General features: G+C 39.7%; 1 protein-coding gene across 1 annotated transcript in view; it reads right to left on the bottom strand.

Moving 5' to 3' along the window:
* st8sia2 (ST8 alpha-N-acetyl-neuraminide alpha-2,8-sialyltransferase 2) overlaps positions 1 to 14,551 on the bottom strand; it is a 14,664-nt gene extending 113 nt beyond the window's left edge. The window contains exons 1-6 of the mRNA XM_031282918.2: positions 13,930 to 14,551; positions 11,779 to 11,835; positions 10,727 to 10,867; positions 10,375 to 10,632; positions 5,355 to 5,648; positions 1 to 2,106 (exon numbers count right to left, since the gene is read on the bottom strand). The exon at positions 1 to 2,106 is cut by the window's left edge and continues 113 nt beyond it. Coding sequence (XP_031138778.1) covers positions 1,797 to 2,106; positions 5,355 to 5,648; positions 10,375 to 10,632; positions 10,727 to 10,867; positions 11,779 to 11,835; positions 13,930 to 14,123 — 1,254 coding nt within the window. The 5' untranslated portion in view covers positions 14,124 to 14,551 and the 3' untranslated portion in view covers positions 1 to 1,796. The remainder of the gene's footprint in view (positions 2,107 to 5,354; positions 5,649 to 10,374; positions 10,633 to 10,726; positions 10,868 to 11,778; positions 11,836 to 13,929) is intronic.
* Positions 14,552 to 18,661: the final 4,110 nt, after the last annotated feature.

Raw genomic sequence — 18,661 nt, 5'->3', positions numbered from 1 at the left:
GAAACTACAGTACATGTCAATATAAAGTTTTTTCAACGGTGGCAAATTCTGGGTTAATTAACTTAATTGTGTTGGTTGCAGAATGTTTCTATTTTTGCTGAGCTCAGACAAATAAACCATTCATTGCTTCAGACCGCTCACTCTCTAGTACAACTTTCGTATCTATTCTTAATTTAAGTAGGGGTGTGGGCCAAAATGCAAGTCAACAGGCGCATCCTGGCAAAACAACACTATTATGCACATATCACATGGCAGGAAGCACATGAGAGGCGACTTGTTTAGCTGCAGAGCTCTTGGAAAGCATTTTGTTGCAGAAAAAGTGTTAGGCAAACAGTCCTGTATCAAGACAACTCCTAAAAAACTCAACTAAACTTTAAGACTTTTACTGAGGTGAAGCTTGAAAGTTAGCATTAAACTGATATATTGGTTTGACCAACCAGGCTGCTATTGGCCTAAAAATAAACATAATTGAATTATTTCCTGACCACAATTACTTAAGTCTCCAGTAAAGTATATTTTTAATGTGAAGTTATTTTAGTGTTTATTCATATCTGCATAAAGTGTTTCAGAAGTGGGTGATACTATTGATACATCTTTCCCATCCTGTCAAGAATGATTTAGATAAACCCTGAACAGTTATTTCTGGGCATGAATGGTTCAATTTTAAAATGGTCAAAATGAGTGATTATAGGCACAAAATACTCTCAAATTCAATGAAGATTCCCCACATATCTATATCAACCTATATTGGTTAAAATACTAACCCTAACACACTATACAAGTATATTTCATACATTATTTAAAATGAAGGCAAACAAGTTACGAGCTAATCGTCCTCTGTGTTATTACACTGAAACTGCTGCTAACTGTAATTTATTTAAAGCACAAAATGGGCATCCTTTCTTACAGCACTTGTAAGAACATCACCAATACATTCATGTAAAGAAATCTAAGCTTTTCTTACTACCACAACACAACTACAGTCTGCCCTTACTACTAACATTTCCAGTGCAGAAACAGGGCTGGTGTTCTTTGAGAAAAGTGAGTTTACTGCCGGCTAAGTCTGTGTAAACATTCTTATGCGAACAGCTGGTACACTCCCTCTTTGTCCTCAAAGAAGCTGAATACAATTCAACATGCTTCCATTTTTCCTTTTGGTTAACCTAACCTTATCACATGGCAGCTCTGGTTGACTGGACTTTTGGTAAACACCATTTATGCACTTTATAAGAAGCTACAAAAGCATAAAAAGTTCATTAATAGAGGAAAATTTGTTATCACAAGTTGAACATCAAATTAAAAAAACACCAATGTTTGAAGAGCTGACCAACATTTCTTCTTTTATTATCATTCTCCCTGATTTTTAAGTGCTTCCATCTTGTGGCCCAAAAAGTGACAACTACAGCCTTAAATGGAGCCCTATCATATCATAAACTGGGGATATTAATTGATGGTGTATCATGACCAATTTGAACACAAAACATAATATGTTCTGAACTCTTAATTTTAAACTTATAACCATACTGGAAACCTGGATAGACTTTAAAAAATGGTCTTTTTAAGAAAAATAAAAAGGGGCCAACAGATGAACATGACAGGATCTCTATTAACAGTTTGGTCACACCAGCAGAAAAGGGTCTCATTATTTTAAAAGGTTGCCATAGAAATATCATTAACCAGTGAAACAAGTCACTAAATAGCTTGAAATACAAAAAGTTCATTCCAATTACTGAAAATAAGTTAATTCAAGTTTCATAAAAGTGTGTAAACAAGAAAACAGTTTGTACAGAGTCTGCTCAGTGAAGAAGCTCCTTCTGTGGTCTCCTCTGTGCATCACAGGTCCCAGTGTGGAGCCGGAGCGCCCCCTGTCTGTGCAATGCGCTCAGGGTCCTGAACTCCAAAGGCATGGTGTGAGGACTGGAGCTGGATGTGTACTCGTACTTTAGAGTATCATAGTAGTGGTATTTGACTGATCTGCCCTGCGGGTCGAGTGGGAAGGGCCAGAAGCCGTAAAGATGTATCTCTTCACAGAAGCGAGTGGCCATCGTGTACATGAGGAGCCCAGTGGTCGGACGCTTGATGTGGACATTGTTGGTTAGCCAATACCTGTTGACGAAGATGTATAGTATGCGATTAGCTGCATCCAATGATTCGTTAACTGTCACTTAGAAATACACTAAAAGGAAGAATATGTTCAAAGTCTCCAGAGCTCTTTTCTAGGTAGCACATAAGTAAGTCAGTCTTCATTAGGGAGCAACACTTATCTCCTTCAGTAAGACCTTCCTCCCTCTGGGTTTTGATATTAATCCAGATATACGTACAGTATGGCAGAGCCCACAGAGTGGAGCTGAATCCTAAGGAGTCGCACAAGTAAAAATGTAGAGCTTGCCCGATACGTTTCTCTGCTGTAGACCAACAAGCTGCCCCTTTAAGGACTGTCTGCTCACAGATGATCAATAAGTGACCTTTTCATCTTGTCTTCCATTTGCAAAGTGGATGCACTGCAAGAAAGGTCCTTATTTTTTAACTAATGCTGAAGCAGCTGGTCGATTGATTGATTGTCAATTATGATAGAAGATTAATTGTTTAAGTCATTTATGAAGCAAGAACACCAAACACACTCTGGATCCAGCTTCTGAAGAATTTTGCTACACCTTTCTCTCTTTTATGTAATTTTAAAATGAATATCTTGGGTTTTGCACTGTTGACTGGACAAATTAAGCAAGATGACATTTCAGGCTCTAGGAAAAGGCATTTTTACATATTGAAAATAAAAAGAATCGTTTCTTGCAGCTCTATTCTGAACACAGATTATTCCAAACATTTGGTGGCTCAAAAATCTCTAATCTAGTGCAACTATCTGCAGAGGAAACAAACAATTTATATTTGTTTAGTTTCCAGACAAATAGTTTTCTCTAACCCCATTGGCAAAGCTTTAACTGTATGTTTCTTCAGAATAATAACTCCTGAAGAACAAATATTAGTTTAATTAGTGGTTCAGGAGGATTTGTTAAACAAAACCGCACACAATGGCGCAGCTCTGCACTATTGCATTCTTCTACTTTAGGTAACCTAGGAGCTCCTATTATAATGAGATGCCACATACTGCCCTCAGAGGCAGGTGGTCAGACGTTCACTTTGACCCAACTTTATTTCGCTTTCCAGTCACACTGGCCCATTTCTCCAGCCTCAGGCCTATTGCCGCCTCCTCTGGCTGTGCACTCTGTGGTCCGTGTGGAAGGCCGTGTTGAGATGCAGAGGTTGTACCATTTAAATCAGTTCATGTGCCATGAAGGTCAAACTCCACAGGGCAGGTTTACAGTCCAGCCAAACACTACAGCAGGTGATCAGCATTTTAACAAGCAGAGGAGACGGTCTACTAATCAGTGAAATGGTCTGATGTGGCATTTGGTTGAAGTGAAAATGAGCAGATCCTGCACATGATGGGGATATAAAGTTAATTTGTACTGAGAGAAGGTCAGGTCAGGGGAGTATTTAACAGCACTTGAGGCATGAGTTTCATCTTCAAGAAGATTTCAGGCAAATTATTTTCTCTTGTAAAACACTGATCAAACAGACTTATAAATAAATAATTATAAATGAATGGCCCAGTTATACCCCTCTCGCAATACAGAGTGTTAGTTGGGGCATACAAAATGGCATCATTTGGTCGCTGATCAGCGGTGGTTGTTAGGCTTTTTAACAAAGGATGGAAAGATCCCGAGCAGTCTGGTTGTGATGAGAGAGCAAGCAAGGACAGCAGCACAAATTTCACAGAGGGATTTCATAACTGTATATAACAGAATTTGGAGCTAACAAATATATTTTGCACATAATTTATGCAAACAGCAAATTGATCTCTTTATAAAGCATTTTCAGAAGTATTAAGTGTCAGTAAATCTGTCTCAAAATCAATGCACATAAGCTGAGAATGAACACCTGGTCACAGTGAAGAACTCAGCTTCACTTAAGGAATAGCTTGACATTTTGGGAAATGTGCTTATTTGCTTTCTTGCAGAGTTAAATGAGAGGATCGATACCACGAACAACAGTTTATCTATCCACTCAGCAATTCTATGTAGCGTCTCTGGTGGTTGCCTGGTAACCTCACCGTGACGACAAAACTCCGGAAAGTCGACGTTGTCGATCACCAAGAAATAGTCAAAGCATGCGAGTCCCCCGAAAAAGCACACATGGCTCTAGGGAAGGGATTATCAGTCAGTCTGTCAGTCAAACATTATACCTTCTAAACATCAGGGTGTTAGCAAAGTCATTGTGAGCATGTTAGCATGCTGGTGTTAGCATTTAGCGGTCCATAAATTCAGCCTCACAAAGCCGCCAGTGTGGCTATAGACTCTTGTACTTGTTACATTTCTGCTTGTGTGCAGATTAAAAAAGGAAACAATGGGATAATTAGTGAGCTTTAGAAGTGTTGGTAGGCATATTTTTGAACTTTGAACTTTGAACTGAGGCTGGCCAGCTTTTTCCTTGTTTCCAATCTTTAAGCTAAACACCTCCTGCTTCTTACTTAACACACAAATATAAGAGTAGTAGCGACCTTTAGGCCTGTAACAATTATTACATAATTGTCTAATTGCTAATTTTTTTTTTTTTTTTTTTACATAATCGCGTTTTTTTTGTTTAACCGCAATTTATTGCTAACATTAGCTAAGGTCCTAAGGGGTATGACTGTTGATGGTAATTGTCAGTTTTTATGTTCATTAAAGAAAACAATACAATGTTTTATGATAATAAGGAGGCGCGGTTTACTTCATAGGTTGTGTACCTGTACATTATCTGAGTCACATAACAGTGATACAACCAAAAGATGTATCCTGTGATTCATTCAAAACTTGAATTTGTTTGAAAAACTGAAAAAGACAATTATAGTGTTAATCGCAATTATTTCTTAGACAATTGTACAGTAAAATTTGGAATTGTTACAGCTCTAGCAACCTTTTCATCTAACACTCTACAAGAAGGCAAACAAGTAAATTTTCCAAAATGCTCAACTATTTGTTTAAAAGAGACAAACGACTGATCCTAGCACACAAATAAATCATTAAAAAACGGATACCTGTATGTCTACTTGAACTATGTAATTCATTTCAGACCCAAACACACGAAAGACACATTTCACACCTGATGAATGGGGGAGCGACTCCAGGTGCACACTGAGTGAAGAAAGAGCGACACCGTCTGCCCCTGGAGATCAGCTTTAATGCTCAGTTTAAAAATAGCCACCTGGGCTGCAGATTATAGTTTGCCAACCCCCTTCATTATGCTGCTCACAGGTATTCTTAAGAGACACAGCACACCAGGATCAGCGGCTGCCAGCCTGAGCTACATCTTACCCTCTGACAGCGTGGAGGAGGCGCAGCGAGGGGAACGCAGTGCGTACGTCCACAGTGTGCAACAGGATGAGACGAAGGGCCCACTCCACGCGCTCCTCTCCCCCCTTGGCCATGAAGGCTGGGATCCACAGCACACTGCCGCTGAGGCTTTGAAGCCGCTGCAAGAAGCGATCCCTCCACTCTTCGCTGACCAGGTCCTGGAAGGCCCGCTGCACCACTGAAGGGTTCATGGTCACCAGGTTGGTCCGCCACCCCACGTCCTGAAAGTACTCCTCCACCGGTGCCAGGTTACACCTGAAAACAAGCAAAGCACACGTCACTCAATGTCAGTGTCAATGTAAAAGTGTCACCAAATTAAGTGAAGTTATTTCCTTTATTATCTGGTTTCTCTGTCTTTTGATCCGAACCCATCTACACATCTGCAAACACGAAGCAAAGTTTCTCAATGACGTGTTGAGCAACCAACACGCTTCAAAGCAGCTTTGTATAAACTTTACAGGTATAAGAAACTTAGTTGGAGGGGATAGGTCTATCATATAGTTAACACAAGTTCCCCTTTCAGTTCTGATTCAGCGACTGATAAAGCTATGACATCCCATATAGAGCGAGCACTCATACATTTTCTTCTTAAAATTGTCTTTGATTTAACACACACACACACACACACACACACACACACACACACGAGCTGAGACAGAGCCTGAAATGTCTATGTGAGTAGATGTTAATCATTTAATTTAAAAGAAAACTCAAACTCAATTTCAAAAGATTCAACAGACTTTTGCTCCTGGCTGGCCTCAAGGATTTCAGAAACTTAGTTTTTCTCAATTGTTTACACAAAGATACTGGTACTTGAGACACAATGACCACAACATGTAACTCATGCACCAACCCCCTGAACCAATTCTGCCAAACTGCAAGCACAATTCCTGCTTTACACTCAAATTGCAGTTCTAAAACACACTTTTTTCAAAACACTACACACAATGCTCTGCATTTGGCACAATTTCCATGAAGAAAATCTCTTGTTTTTACAAGGAATACACTGCCATTCAAATATGCACACTGACTCATCACATGGGTAAAGACCTGTCACACAGTTTTACAATTAGCAATCAGAGCTTTAGCATAAAAGGCCAACAGGTGAGCTCTTCCGTTTTGGAGAATTTTTTTTCTGCCTGGAGATAGAAAGTGTATGACCGAAATCCACAAACGCGTATACCCCTTTTCCAAGCTATGGAATACGCATGTGGAGATATAGCAGTTGATGCTTTTCATGGCTGGATTCGCCATGCTAGGCGATATTTCCCCCGCTGCTTGGCCAGGGAAAACATTGCTTGTGATGTGGATGAGGTGCTGTGGCCAGACCGAAACAGAAGAGAGGATGCAACATAGTTTTTTTAAATGTAACTGTATACTGTAAATTCTTCTGTTGTTTTGTATGTAGATCACTGTATGTGCAACTTTGTGTTGGTTGGGATGTACATTGTTTTTGTGGGAAAAATAAAATATATTTGTTACCGTGTATTTGTGTGTTCTGAGTATAAAAACAATATTCTCAAATATTTTACAACACACTTATGTATGTACTGTCTGTAGTAAGTGTAACACTGAACAAAAAAATGATGATGAATGGAGAAGTGTTTTCCATTCATCAGTGTTTTACATTGAGCACAGCAGTGTTCAACTGGTTCTGATGTCTATTCATATGGTTTGTGTGTGTCATTTGAAAACAAAATACCATTTTAAGAAGAAATAACATTGTTTTGAATGTAAAATTTCATTTTGCAGGATAATTGAGGGAATTTTGCCCATTGTGTGTGTGTTTTTTGATTTGTGTGTAGAGTTCTGAGAGTATAGAAAATGTGTGTAAACAATCGAGAAAAACTGTAATATAGAGACAGCGAGTAGAGCCGATTTCCTCATTTGTTTTCTATGACCTGAACAGAGAGATGGATGACAAATTGAAAACCCGAATAAAAGAGTGGAGAGAAACATTTATGCAGAGGTAATTAATGCAGGATGTGAGGATAAATATGAAGATTATGAGAATCATATGCAGTTCATGTGCTGTCTTCATTCATTCACCAGAATCACAGGGGAGCTTAAATGAAAGACAACATGTGCATGCCCTTAAAATGAGCTTGAATAATGATATGCGCAAAATGGTGTTTTAAGCCCCCGTCTCCTTCCAGGCAGCGCTGCGACCGTTGACTTCAAGGCACCTAACCCTAACCATTGCCTAATCCTAGTGCCTTCCAGGCAGCGCTGCCTGGAAGAAGACGTTGGGGGCTTAAAAACACCGATAAACAATGATACGCACCAGCGTTATTGTGATAGGCCTTTCATTTCATAAACTGATTATGGTGACAAGCTGCCACACAGCAATGGTTAATTAACTTCATACATACACCTTTTCAAAAATCTTCTGGTAGCTCACACCTTACCAAAGACAAATTTCTTTTTCCCTTCAGTTTACCACCCATTTGCCTAGCAGACATTTCTACCAGGAGTGAAATAGAGCAGAAAATAGAAGTGAAATTCAGCATTAAAGCAGACTGGCATTTTGTTCATTGATGTTAACCTTGGCCTCCAAGTAAATACCAGAAAACACAAAGCTGGTAATTATCTTCACGGTGAAGCATCTCTATTCCCTACAGTGTGGCAGGAAAACAAACCAGGAGTGCTTGGTTTTAATAACTCAACATATTGTAATTGTTGCTGCTGACTGTCCAGTGAAAACTATGCATCTCCAGAACATCAACATTTCAGCTTTGTCACATTTCATTTTTCAGATAATCCAGTGGTTTTTTTTAACAGTTTGTTTAGTGCACAAAGACGTAAAAGAACAGTTAATTCTTCAGTAATCTGAAAATGCATGGAAAATTCACTGGACAGGGACTGTTTTTTTACAGCTTAAAAGCTGCTGTCAATAATACAGCTGATGCACCTGCTTAAAGCTACATTGTGTAAGAATTTCTCCCATCTAGCGGTTAAATTGTATATGACAACCAACTGAATATTACTTTCTAGCCCTTCTTCCTACGGTGGCCAAACCCGAAATTAGCTCTCTCCATCGTTTACAAGCAGCTGTTCTAGCCACTCCAATATTAACTTTGGTCTTGCGGCTTTGCCTGTCGCGTTGCTGTTTTAATTCTCTTTTTCGCTTCCCTGGCAAGTAATCTCCCCCTTGCATTTGTCACGGTGCCAATAGGTGTAAGAGGGCGAAATGCAGAGGTATGTCCCTCTTTGACTAATGTATTTTAAAGATGGAGGCGCTACATGGCTGCCGTCTTTTGAGCGAGTCGCTCGTACAGTCATGTAAAAAAATTAGGACACCCATGCTAAAGGTGACTAAAAAGAGGAATAAAAAAATCATCTTTTGGGAATTGATCTTAATGCCTTAATTAAAAAAATTAGGAAAAATCCAACCTTTGAGGACACCAATTTTGTTTGTGAATGAATAATATATCGTAAATAAATAAATGTTCTTCCTTAAAATAAAGGGTGCATAAGTAAGTACACCCCTATGTTAAATTCCCATAGAGGCAGGCAGATCTTTATTTTTAAAGGCCAGTTATTTCATGGATCCAGGATACTATGCATCCTGATAAAGTTCCCTTGGCCTTTGGAATTAAAATAGCCCCACATCATCACATCCCCTTCACCATACCTAGAGATTGGCATGGGGTACTTTCCATAAAATCATCTCTCAATGCAAATCAAACCAGCTATTAGGCTAACTGAAATAAAACCAACCTTTAGCCGAGGCATTATCTCCCAATCTGATACGTGAATGCCAGAGCAAATTCTTTAGCTTTTAAAAATGCCACATTCCCTGTTGTCTGCCTTCAGCCAACCATTACTGCCATGCCCTGACGTTATTACAATGCTGCTGTGGTCTAGAAACCATGACCTCTCCTCATCAGCATAACATTGCAGCACTTAGAAAAGACCAGATGCGCTGACAACCGAATACATTTCTGAATAAAAAAGGGACAGGCATGTTGAGGCCTATTCAGCTATTGATCATTTAGCTGAAAGAGGTGCTACCACAGACAGCTACTTCCTGCTCCATTTATATATTACAATATATTATAACAACATTAAAGTCCTTGATTTATGATTCTGATCCTCATAGATACCGCCACAGATTTCTTTTGTTAGATTGTTCCTAGCTGAACAGATGTTACGTGTTCCATTCCCTAGGTCATCATCTGTCCCCCCTCTGCATCTGTAAGTCATCCTTGCTCAAGTTACTGTTCCTCACATTTCACACAGACAACTAACTCCTCCTCGTTATTACTCACATATCAGACAGTTACATCACCACATTAGCTATTTTGTGTGTCATATGCCAAAATTAGACAGCCTCAATTATCCTGATTTCCATAGAAGTACGTTTCAAAGTGTCATTTATCATATACAGTACACTGAATCCCAACCAGAATACTTTTTGTTGTTGCATCTTCCATTAATATATAACCCTAGACAGATTTATCTTCCTCCAATGACAAGTATGAATAGTGACAAATAACCCAGCGACTCCTTAGACACAAGACAGAGCCGGCTGATGGCTTCACAAACGCAACTCTCTGGTAAATGAGAGCCGGACCCCTGAGAGCGCTGGTGTTTTTCTAAAAAAGCACAATGTGTTTCTGCTGGATGCAAAGGTCGTTCAAAATGTCAGTTTAATGTATAATCATGCATTTAATTGCTCTCAGTCCAGCAGCTCGTTTCCAACTTTAAGTTATTAAAAAACTTTGACAGCTTTTTCAAAAGTGCAATTAATATATTTCCAGCTGCGTAAACCTGAATTAAACCGAGAACTGAAGAAAGTCATTATCATTCTAATGTGAATTATACTCTCAGTAAAGTGAGATAAACCTACAAATGAAACTAATGTGGTAATCCATTTCAATTACAGCCAAGTATGACCAGCATGTTTTATCATTTATTTCAAGTGGAAGACATACAACCCTTTAATCATTTATGCCATTTCTGTGAAAAAACAAAATACCTGATAACAAAGTCATGAGAGTCGATGTCAGGTCCACAGCTGCTGTTCAGCAGGATCCCAGAGTTTCCCACAATGGCGCAGCGCCTGTGATGTTGGTTCTTCATGGGGGATACAGTTGGCAAAAGACGGTAGAGATTTTCTGAGATGTTTATGGTGCTGTGGCGATCAAACACATAGTGGATGATATCTCCTGGCTTCAGTGTGCCCTTCAGGATAGAGATGTCTCTCTCCGGATCAAGAAATCTTAGAATATTCTTCCTGTGAAAAGAGAAAATACACACTAGTTATAAAAGACTCTGCTTTGTCGAATGTGAAAATGTGTTGAGATAATTGTTGAGAGTGATGAGTCTGCCTGATGAGGTTGGAGAGGGTCTTGTTGAAGGTCCAGTTGTTTGACGAGAGCTTGACAGTGGTATTGTAGCTCGGACCGAGATGATTTACATCTTTGCTTAATCTCGTCAAAGCAGTCGGATCCACGTGTGCTGCAGCCTTTCTAAATGAGAATGGAAAGACATGGTGATGATGACACACTATTGTTGATCTTCAAAGTTCTGATCAATAAAAAACAAAAGCCTTGTTATTTGGTCCATGTATTGTGTGAATTTCTCCCTCTTTCCCCCCCAAATTTAAGGGTTATTTTTATTTTTCCCATCCGAATCGAGGGTGTAAGAACATAGGGTGTCATATGTTGTACCGATCGTAAAGCCCAAATTTGTGATTTTCGGTTATATAAACAATGGTGGAATGTTACTCAGTACACTTATTCAAGTACAAATGTTTTTTTTCTGAAGTAACTAAAGCTTTACTCTTTTATGCTAATTTATACTTTTACTCCACTAAATGAATGGTACTTTTTAAATTGCACTATACTTATTTTACTGCATCTACTGCATAATGAGTACTTTTGTTACTTTAAATACATTTTAGCAACAATCCTTATGTACCTTATTATGCAGGACACATGCAGGATCACACATCAAAGGATCTGAATAATTCCTTCACCACTGTGTAGAAACAAAATTGACTTCCCTTGACTTGGCTTCAATGAGGCTTAAACATAATTTAAATGCAATAATGCTGATGCTATTTGAAAGACAGCATTTTTAATTTAGCTTTATTCTTATGGCAGCTGTTTTCGCTGTCACATGGATACAACCACATTGATGGGTATTTATAGCAGCTGCCTTCTCACTGTAAAAAGTAATGAGACGCTCACTGTGAATGACTCAATGTCAAGGCTGCAAAGGAATCTTATGACCAATGCCAACTATACAATTTATATAGGAAGACCGGTAAGCTCCCCAATGATGGTCTACAGCTATATGCATATTACGTGTGTATGTGTGTGTGTGTGTGTGTGTGTGTGTGTGTGTGTGCCTATAGATAATTAGATTTATTTCAGACCTGTGCGGTTGAGGGATGAGTTGGTGCAAGTTCATCTTCTGTGAATGTCCAGTATTTCTAGAGATAAAAGAAAAAAAAGATTTAGATGGAATTATGAATCATATAATGCAGCCTGAAGCCTTGGTTGATAGTGGACTGATGCTTCAAATCCTTCCTGTAACTATATCATGTAACAATAATGCACCCACTGTATTCAATACCAGGCGTACTGTATTTCCATCTTTAATGCATCAAGGTATTTTTTTAAAGCAATCCACTGTGGGCCAGCCATTTGCTGATGTAATGAGGAGAAATGTGGCCTTCATGGAGCCCCATTATACTGAAAGGAGGTTTTCGTTTCTCAGGGAAGTGAGCAATCTTTTTACAGGGGCGTTAAATATGCCAGCCAAGATGCATTTACAGTCAACATACTGTATGTGCATTCAGATTGGCCTATTTTGCAATTATGACCTTGGTCAGATGTGATGAAATCGTGACAAGCTGGTGTTGAAGGAGTGTGAAGCTGAAACAAAGGAGTGCTTCTCTGACAGACCGGTGGGCTGTTCCCACTCATTTTACAATCCTGGTGGCTTTAAATATATTGTTGTAATTGTGTTAAGCTGCATTTTATGCACAAGTGGGATTGGTTCTGGTTCTTCTCCCACGGCAAATCACAAGCCAATATGACCTCATTACAACCTGAGCCACAGCCGGGTAATTGCATTCAAAACAAAATGTTCTTGCTGAAAGGGAAATGTGAGAATTCAAACACTTCACAGAGACATAAAAGGGAAAGTCATTTTTGCCATTCAGGTACAACAGCATCTTTATAGCTGTGATGATAATGATGAGAGGAAGAGGACGATGTTGCACTGTTGAGGTCTGGTTGGTTTTACATGTCACAGAAGTATTTTGGTGCTAAATTATGAATGTATTTTCTTGCGGGTCAAATGCAAATGGGGCATAGGGCTGAACGATATTTGAAAATAATCTAATTGCGATTTTTTTCCCAAATATTGCGATTACGATTCGATATTCGATTATTTTTTTAAACTCTTTGTCTTCTGTATTATTCAACAAAGAATAATATAATAATGTATAGTATGAACACACAATTACACACTAGACAGTTAAATAAGTAAAAATATAGTATATATCTATACACACACACACACACACACACACACACACACACACACACACACACGTGTAATTTTTTACAGTGCACAGAGAGGAGCTGCCTCCAGCCCCTCCCCCTCGTGAAGTTGCGTGCTGCCAAGTGCACTTGTTCAGAGAGGCTATTGTTACGTTAGCTAGCTGCCACGCTGCTGTGAAAGCTCCCCGAACGTCATTTATCAGTCTGATTGTTACCCCTCTCAGTGGCAGCTCCTCCACTCAGTTCTGTGTGCCTGTATCCATTAACTGCATGTATAGACTCAAGCCCGAATAAAACCCTTCATTTTATTAAAATGGCTGTAAAAGTTTTAAACTACAACTCAGAGTTGTTTGAATGACAGAAATCAGCTCAAGGTACAGTGTAGCGTTAGCATGCTAGTTGATGCTTTCTCTACGGAGTGCAGACTGATTGCTCTCACGAGTCATGTGACCAAATCGCAGCCTTTGCGATTAGGAAATTGCGTTTTAACATATCGCGATATTATCGAAAATGCAATTAATCGTTCAGCCCTAATGGGGCATGTGCATTTCTGCTGCACTGCTCAACATTTCAAAGTCTGAAAATGAAAAAGAGGAAAGCCTTTTGTTTTCAATCTGTTGTCCCCCCCCATACATACACACACACACACACACACACACACACACCTATCCTATCCCGTATGCAGGCTGCTGCAAGACAAATAATCCTTAGAGACCTTCGGCGGGCTGCTTTCAGAACAGCTGCTCCTGCTGCTCCCAAGTGTTACAAATGTAGAAATAATCCACACATAGGCTTATTTCACATTCAACTCCAAACTTCAATTCATATACACTCGTTTATTCCTTTTTTTCCCCCCTCTCACCACTTCACAGATTCAATTCAGAAAATAACCTGCTGGACAACACACACACACACACACACACACACACACACACACACACACACACACACACACACACACACACACACACACACACACACACACACACACGGGTTAATTGCGGTGGGCTACTTACGCAGTTTCTTCCTCCACTTCTGCAATATCATCAATTATGAAAACCACAACGAGCAGCGTTACAAAGCCGAACAGCAGCGTGCGGAATACAAGCGGCATGGCTGAGGGGGGAGGCTGCAGCCGGGAGTCCCTCCTTTCAACAAACACTGTTACAATAACCTTCTTGTGTTTCCTATTTAGAAATCGAAAATCCATTTAGCCACCTCTTCCATTGTTCTTATCGCCTGAGTCGGACACTCCCAGGCGAGCTGCGGTCCTTTTTCCCCCTCTTCAGATGATGGTTCCTTGTGTGTGCTTCCCGGCGGGGCGATGCTGCTGCCGTCTCCCCTGTCCCCGGAGCTATTCCCCAGTCAAACTTTGAGAGCGTGGTGCACCTACAGAGCCTGCCATGGGAGCAGCGAGCTGTAGACCACATGCAGTCTTAAAGGCGCAGCGGCCAACAACTCCATCTTTTACCTCAGCCGGGTTCATTCCACTCTACTCCAGGTGTTGTTGGCTCACGATAAGAGGAGGTGTAAGACCGCAGTAGAGACAGTCAGACAGGTGCGTGAGGCAGGTTTGCACCAAGTAGAGTCGTATCCAAACACAGAGAGTGCAGTCTTATCTAATGTGGGACGTGTGCTCTGATAGCCTACATTTCAAAATAGAGGTCAGAGCTTCAACGAAACTCATGTGGCCGCCAAACACAGTGAGCCCCAGTAGAGTATACTGGATTTAATGGGGACATCTTTTTAAAGATGTCACCAGTGGTGGAGGGTAACAAAGCACATTAAGTACTGGGCTTAGGTACAATTTTAAGGTACTTGTACTTTGCTTGAGTATTTAGCCTACATGTTTTTTTTTTTAAATCTTTTAGGCTTACTTCTACCCCTCTACATTTCAGAGAGAAATATTGTAGCCTACTGTACTTTTTATACCACTACATTTATATAGCTGTAGATATTAGTTACTTTTCACATTAAGATTTTACTTTAAAAACATATATGATTAAACGTATGCATTGTTCAAGATTAAACCAGTCCCAAAGTCCCAAACCGTACAAAACAGCAGTTGTCTCCAGTTGTTAGCAGTTTCATTAAAGACCCTCTACTCTCTAAACCTATCAGATGGTTTCATGGTTGTAGAACTCTTTAAGACCCAAAAAGGTCAATTGATCCAATATTTCACAAAAGAGCAACAATTAGAGGAAATTGAATGGATATTTTGTGTCGCAGAACTTTTGTTTCTTGGATCATCTCACTACCCCTCAGATTTATCTTGTGACCCTTTGGAGGGGGTCTGACCCCTAGATTGTGAACCACTGGCCCAAATATAAAGTAGTTAAAACTAGCTCCACCTCGACCAGCTAACAATAACAATACATTCATTTTGCTGATGATACTTTTGTACTTTTACTTGGGTGCCAGACTTTTAATTGATATAGAGTATTTTTTTCATATATCATTGTTGTTATTAATATTTATGCTTGAATTAAATATCCAAGTACTTGTTCCACTACTGATGCAGGTTTTTGGAGCATTTCACTTGGAGAAAGGCAGAGATGACTTTCTTTTCATATTCAGCTGAGATATTCCCACTAAGTGATAAATATTGGACACCGCTATCATTCAAAAGAAATGTTTTTGAAGCTTACATTACTTTGTTTTTTTGCAATGCTCAGGGCTTTGTCGTACAAAATGGCAGGACTGCTGATCTTGGAAAAAGAAATGCATCAGACCATATATCTTTGTATTACCGTGACCACCAGCAGCTCTGCTGTGTCTACAATTCTCTATGATTATACATTTTCTAAAGCTTATGTTTATCCTGAAAACGCTAGCTGGGCATGTTTGCTCTTTCTTGCAGATTCCTGCTAAAATATTAATGTTAGAGTTACAGCAAAGACCCATTTCACTTAGGGCAACAACTTATATTAGAGTTGACTAATTGCTGCTTAATTAACTAGTGATTAAGCATTGAGTTAACACATGTTAGCATTTGAATTCTCTATAAGTTACACATGTTTGTGAACAACAGCCATTTTAATTGTAACAGCTACATTAACTACACTGGAGGCTATGAGTGCAGTTAACTACAGTGTGTGAGAACATTGTCGCCACATTTTGGTGGTTGTTGTGTCAGAACTTAAAGGTCCAATATGTATTAAAGCTGCAAGCAGCGTTGGACAGGCCCTTGCGTCTCTGTGCGCGTCGGGGTTACTGGCGGTCGGCGCTCCTTGCGACCATGCATTTGCGCGGCACTCAGACACTGCAAATCGTCACCAATGAAAAGGGAACTCCCTGCCGAGTTCAATGATACTGCACACAAGACTCTACGTCATACAGTTCATTAGCTGTGACAGGGGGCGTGGCCAAAGCAACAGGGTCGGGGTAAACCTTTACCAATAAAAAAGGAAGTCTCTGCTGAGTTCATTTATACCTCACATAAGACTACCTTAAACGGGAAACCAGTTATGAAAGGGGGCGTGGTTTAAGCATAGGGGGTGGGCCAAACCATCACAAATTAATAAGGAACTATCTGTTGAGTTCAATAACACCTCACAAAACTGTACACTAAATGGGTCATTAGTTATGCAAAGGGGCGTGGCTAACGCATAGGGGGCGGGTCAAACCATCACCAATCAAAAAGTTACTCTCTGTTGAGTTCAATGACACCTCACACAAGACTCTAAATGGTTCAAATGTTATGAAAGGGGGCGTGGTCTGAGTAAATGGGCGTGGTTAAAGTATAGGGGGCGGCTCAGTATCACACGTAGACCACACATTACAATTTTCATGTAAATCGGATGATGTTTGTCATATAAGGCTGATTTCCTGTTGCCAGGGGGGGGCGCTATGACCAAAAGTCAATATTGACCTGTATATGTCCTCAGGCCTGGACTCTTGTTGATTGTGGGAAATTTCAAGCAGATATGACAATGTACACTGTAGTTACAGCCACTTTCTCGTTCATCGCTAAACACTCAAAATGGCCGGCACGCCACGCCCACACCGTTTGATGAAAAGTTTTTCTTTTAATAACTTTTCATCTTTAAGGTGTTGAGATGGTACAGACCAAATTTGAAGTCCATCGGATGAAATCTCTAGGAGGAGTTCATTAAAGTATAGCACCTTGACTTTTAGGCCTACTTCCTGTTGCCACTAGAGGGCGCTATGACTTTGAGCCAATATCGGACTGTAGATATTGTCAGGGTTGGACTCTGATGAATCCTGAAAAGTTTCGAGTCAATTGGACAATGTACACTCAAGTTACACCCACTTCCTGTTTTGAAACGCACAAAATGCCCGCCCCGCCACAGCCATGCCCTATGACGAAAAGTTTTTCTTTTAATAACTTTTCATCTTTATTGTCTTAAGATGGTACACACCAAATTTGAAGTCGATCGGATGAAATCTCTAGGAGGAGTTCATTAAAGTATGACATGTGGAAATGGCCAAAATCGCAGTAATTTTGAACTCAATTAAAAATGGCGGACTTCCTGTTGGGTTTAGGGTATGGCTCCGATGAGCTTTTTTGTACGTCTTGACATGATACATATGTGTACCAAGTTTCGTGAGTGTACGTTAAACGTACTGCAGGGGCTCAATTTGTTTTACTTAGGGGGTGCTGCGAGCCATTTTTGTGCGCCTATTCCCAAAACCCTTAAAATACGTAAATTTTCACCAGGCTTGATGGGACCGCCAATTTTGGTGAGTTTTTGAGTATGTTAAGCCCTTCAAAAAGGCAATTCATTTGCTGTAATAATAATTCCTTCAGTTTCAATAGGGCCTTCGCCGCTGTCGGCGCTCGGGCCCTAAATATATTTACTGTAATAAATCCATATTGCACCTTTAACACAAATTACTAAAATTAAATAATAAATTTAATTTAAAAAAATAAATAAATTACTAAAACAAATAATAAATTTAATTTAAAAAAATAAATAAATTACTAAAACAAATAATGCAGTTTTTACAGTATGTCATAATTACAGAGAGCATTATACGTTTGTTCATCATCATCGTCATCCTATGATGATCCACAAATTCAACCCAATAAATCTTTATTGTCCCTGGCGCAGCATACAAAACAAACAAAAAGAGAAAACGGTAGAAAAAAAACTACCAACAACAAGTAATAAGAAACATACTGTACATATGGCAACAACAAAGAAACTATTAACAACAAGTAATAGCAAACATCAAGTTTGCAAAGTGCAATGAGTAAAAAAGCACAAGTAGTAGAATGTACAAAGTGCAATAAAGTGGACTATAGTTCATGGATAATGGCAGCCGTTGCCTTAGGAATGAATGAGCCTTGAGCTCTGGAGCTTGTGAGCCTAGGGACCCGATACCTCCGCCCAGAGGGCAGAAGGTGGAACTCCTGGCTGGTGCAAGGGGTGGGATGGCTCGGGCAAGATGGAGGTGGCCAGTTGTCTGTTGTACAGAGCAGAGAGACTGAGCTGGGAGCTGGAAAGATAGCCATTGTTGTTTATCAGACTTTATAGTTGGCCAGATCAACTCACATCTTTAGCTGTATTATAGTTTTCTGACTACGACTAAAACATACATGATACCTGACCGCACTGTTGGCACATGGTTGGTTTGGGTTTAATTGCAAATTAAGCGTTAATAAGTCAAAGCAAATGTAAAGTGTTCAAATTTCATGCATATGTTATCTACACAAGTGCATTTCATACACATGGATAAAGGACTAATTTACATCAAGTGGAAAGTGCACCTGGAGCCTTGAGA

Source organism: Sander lucioperca, chromosome 7 (genome assembly GCF_008315115.2).
Source record: "Sander lucioperca isolate FBNREF2018 chromosome 7, SLUC_FBN_1.2, whole genome shotgun sequence".
In the NCBI taxonomy this organism is placed as follows: Eukaryota; Metazoa; Chordata; class Actinopteri; order Perciformes; family Percidae; genus Sander; species Sander lucioperca.
The sequence above is the reverse complement of the archived record's forward strand: the minus strand, read 5'-3'. Positions and strand labels throughout refer to the sequence as shown.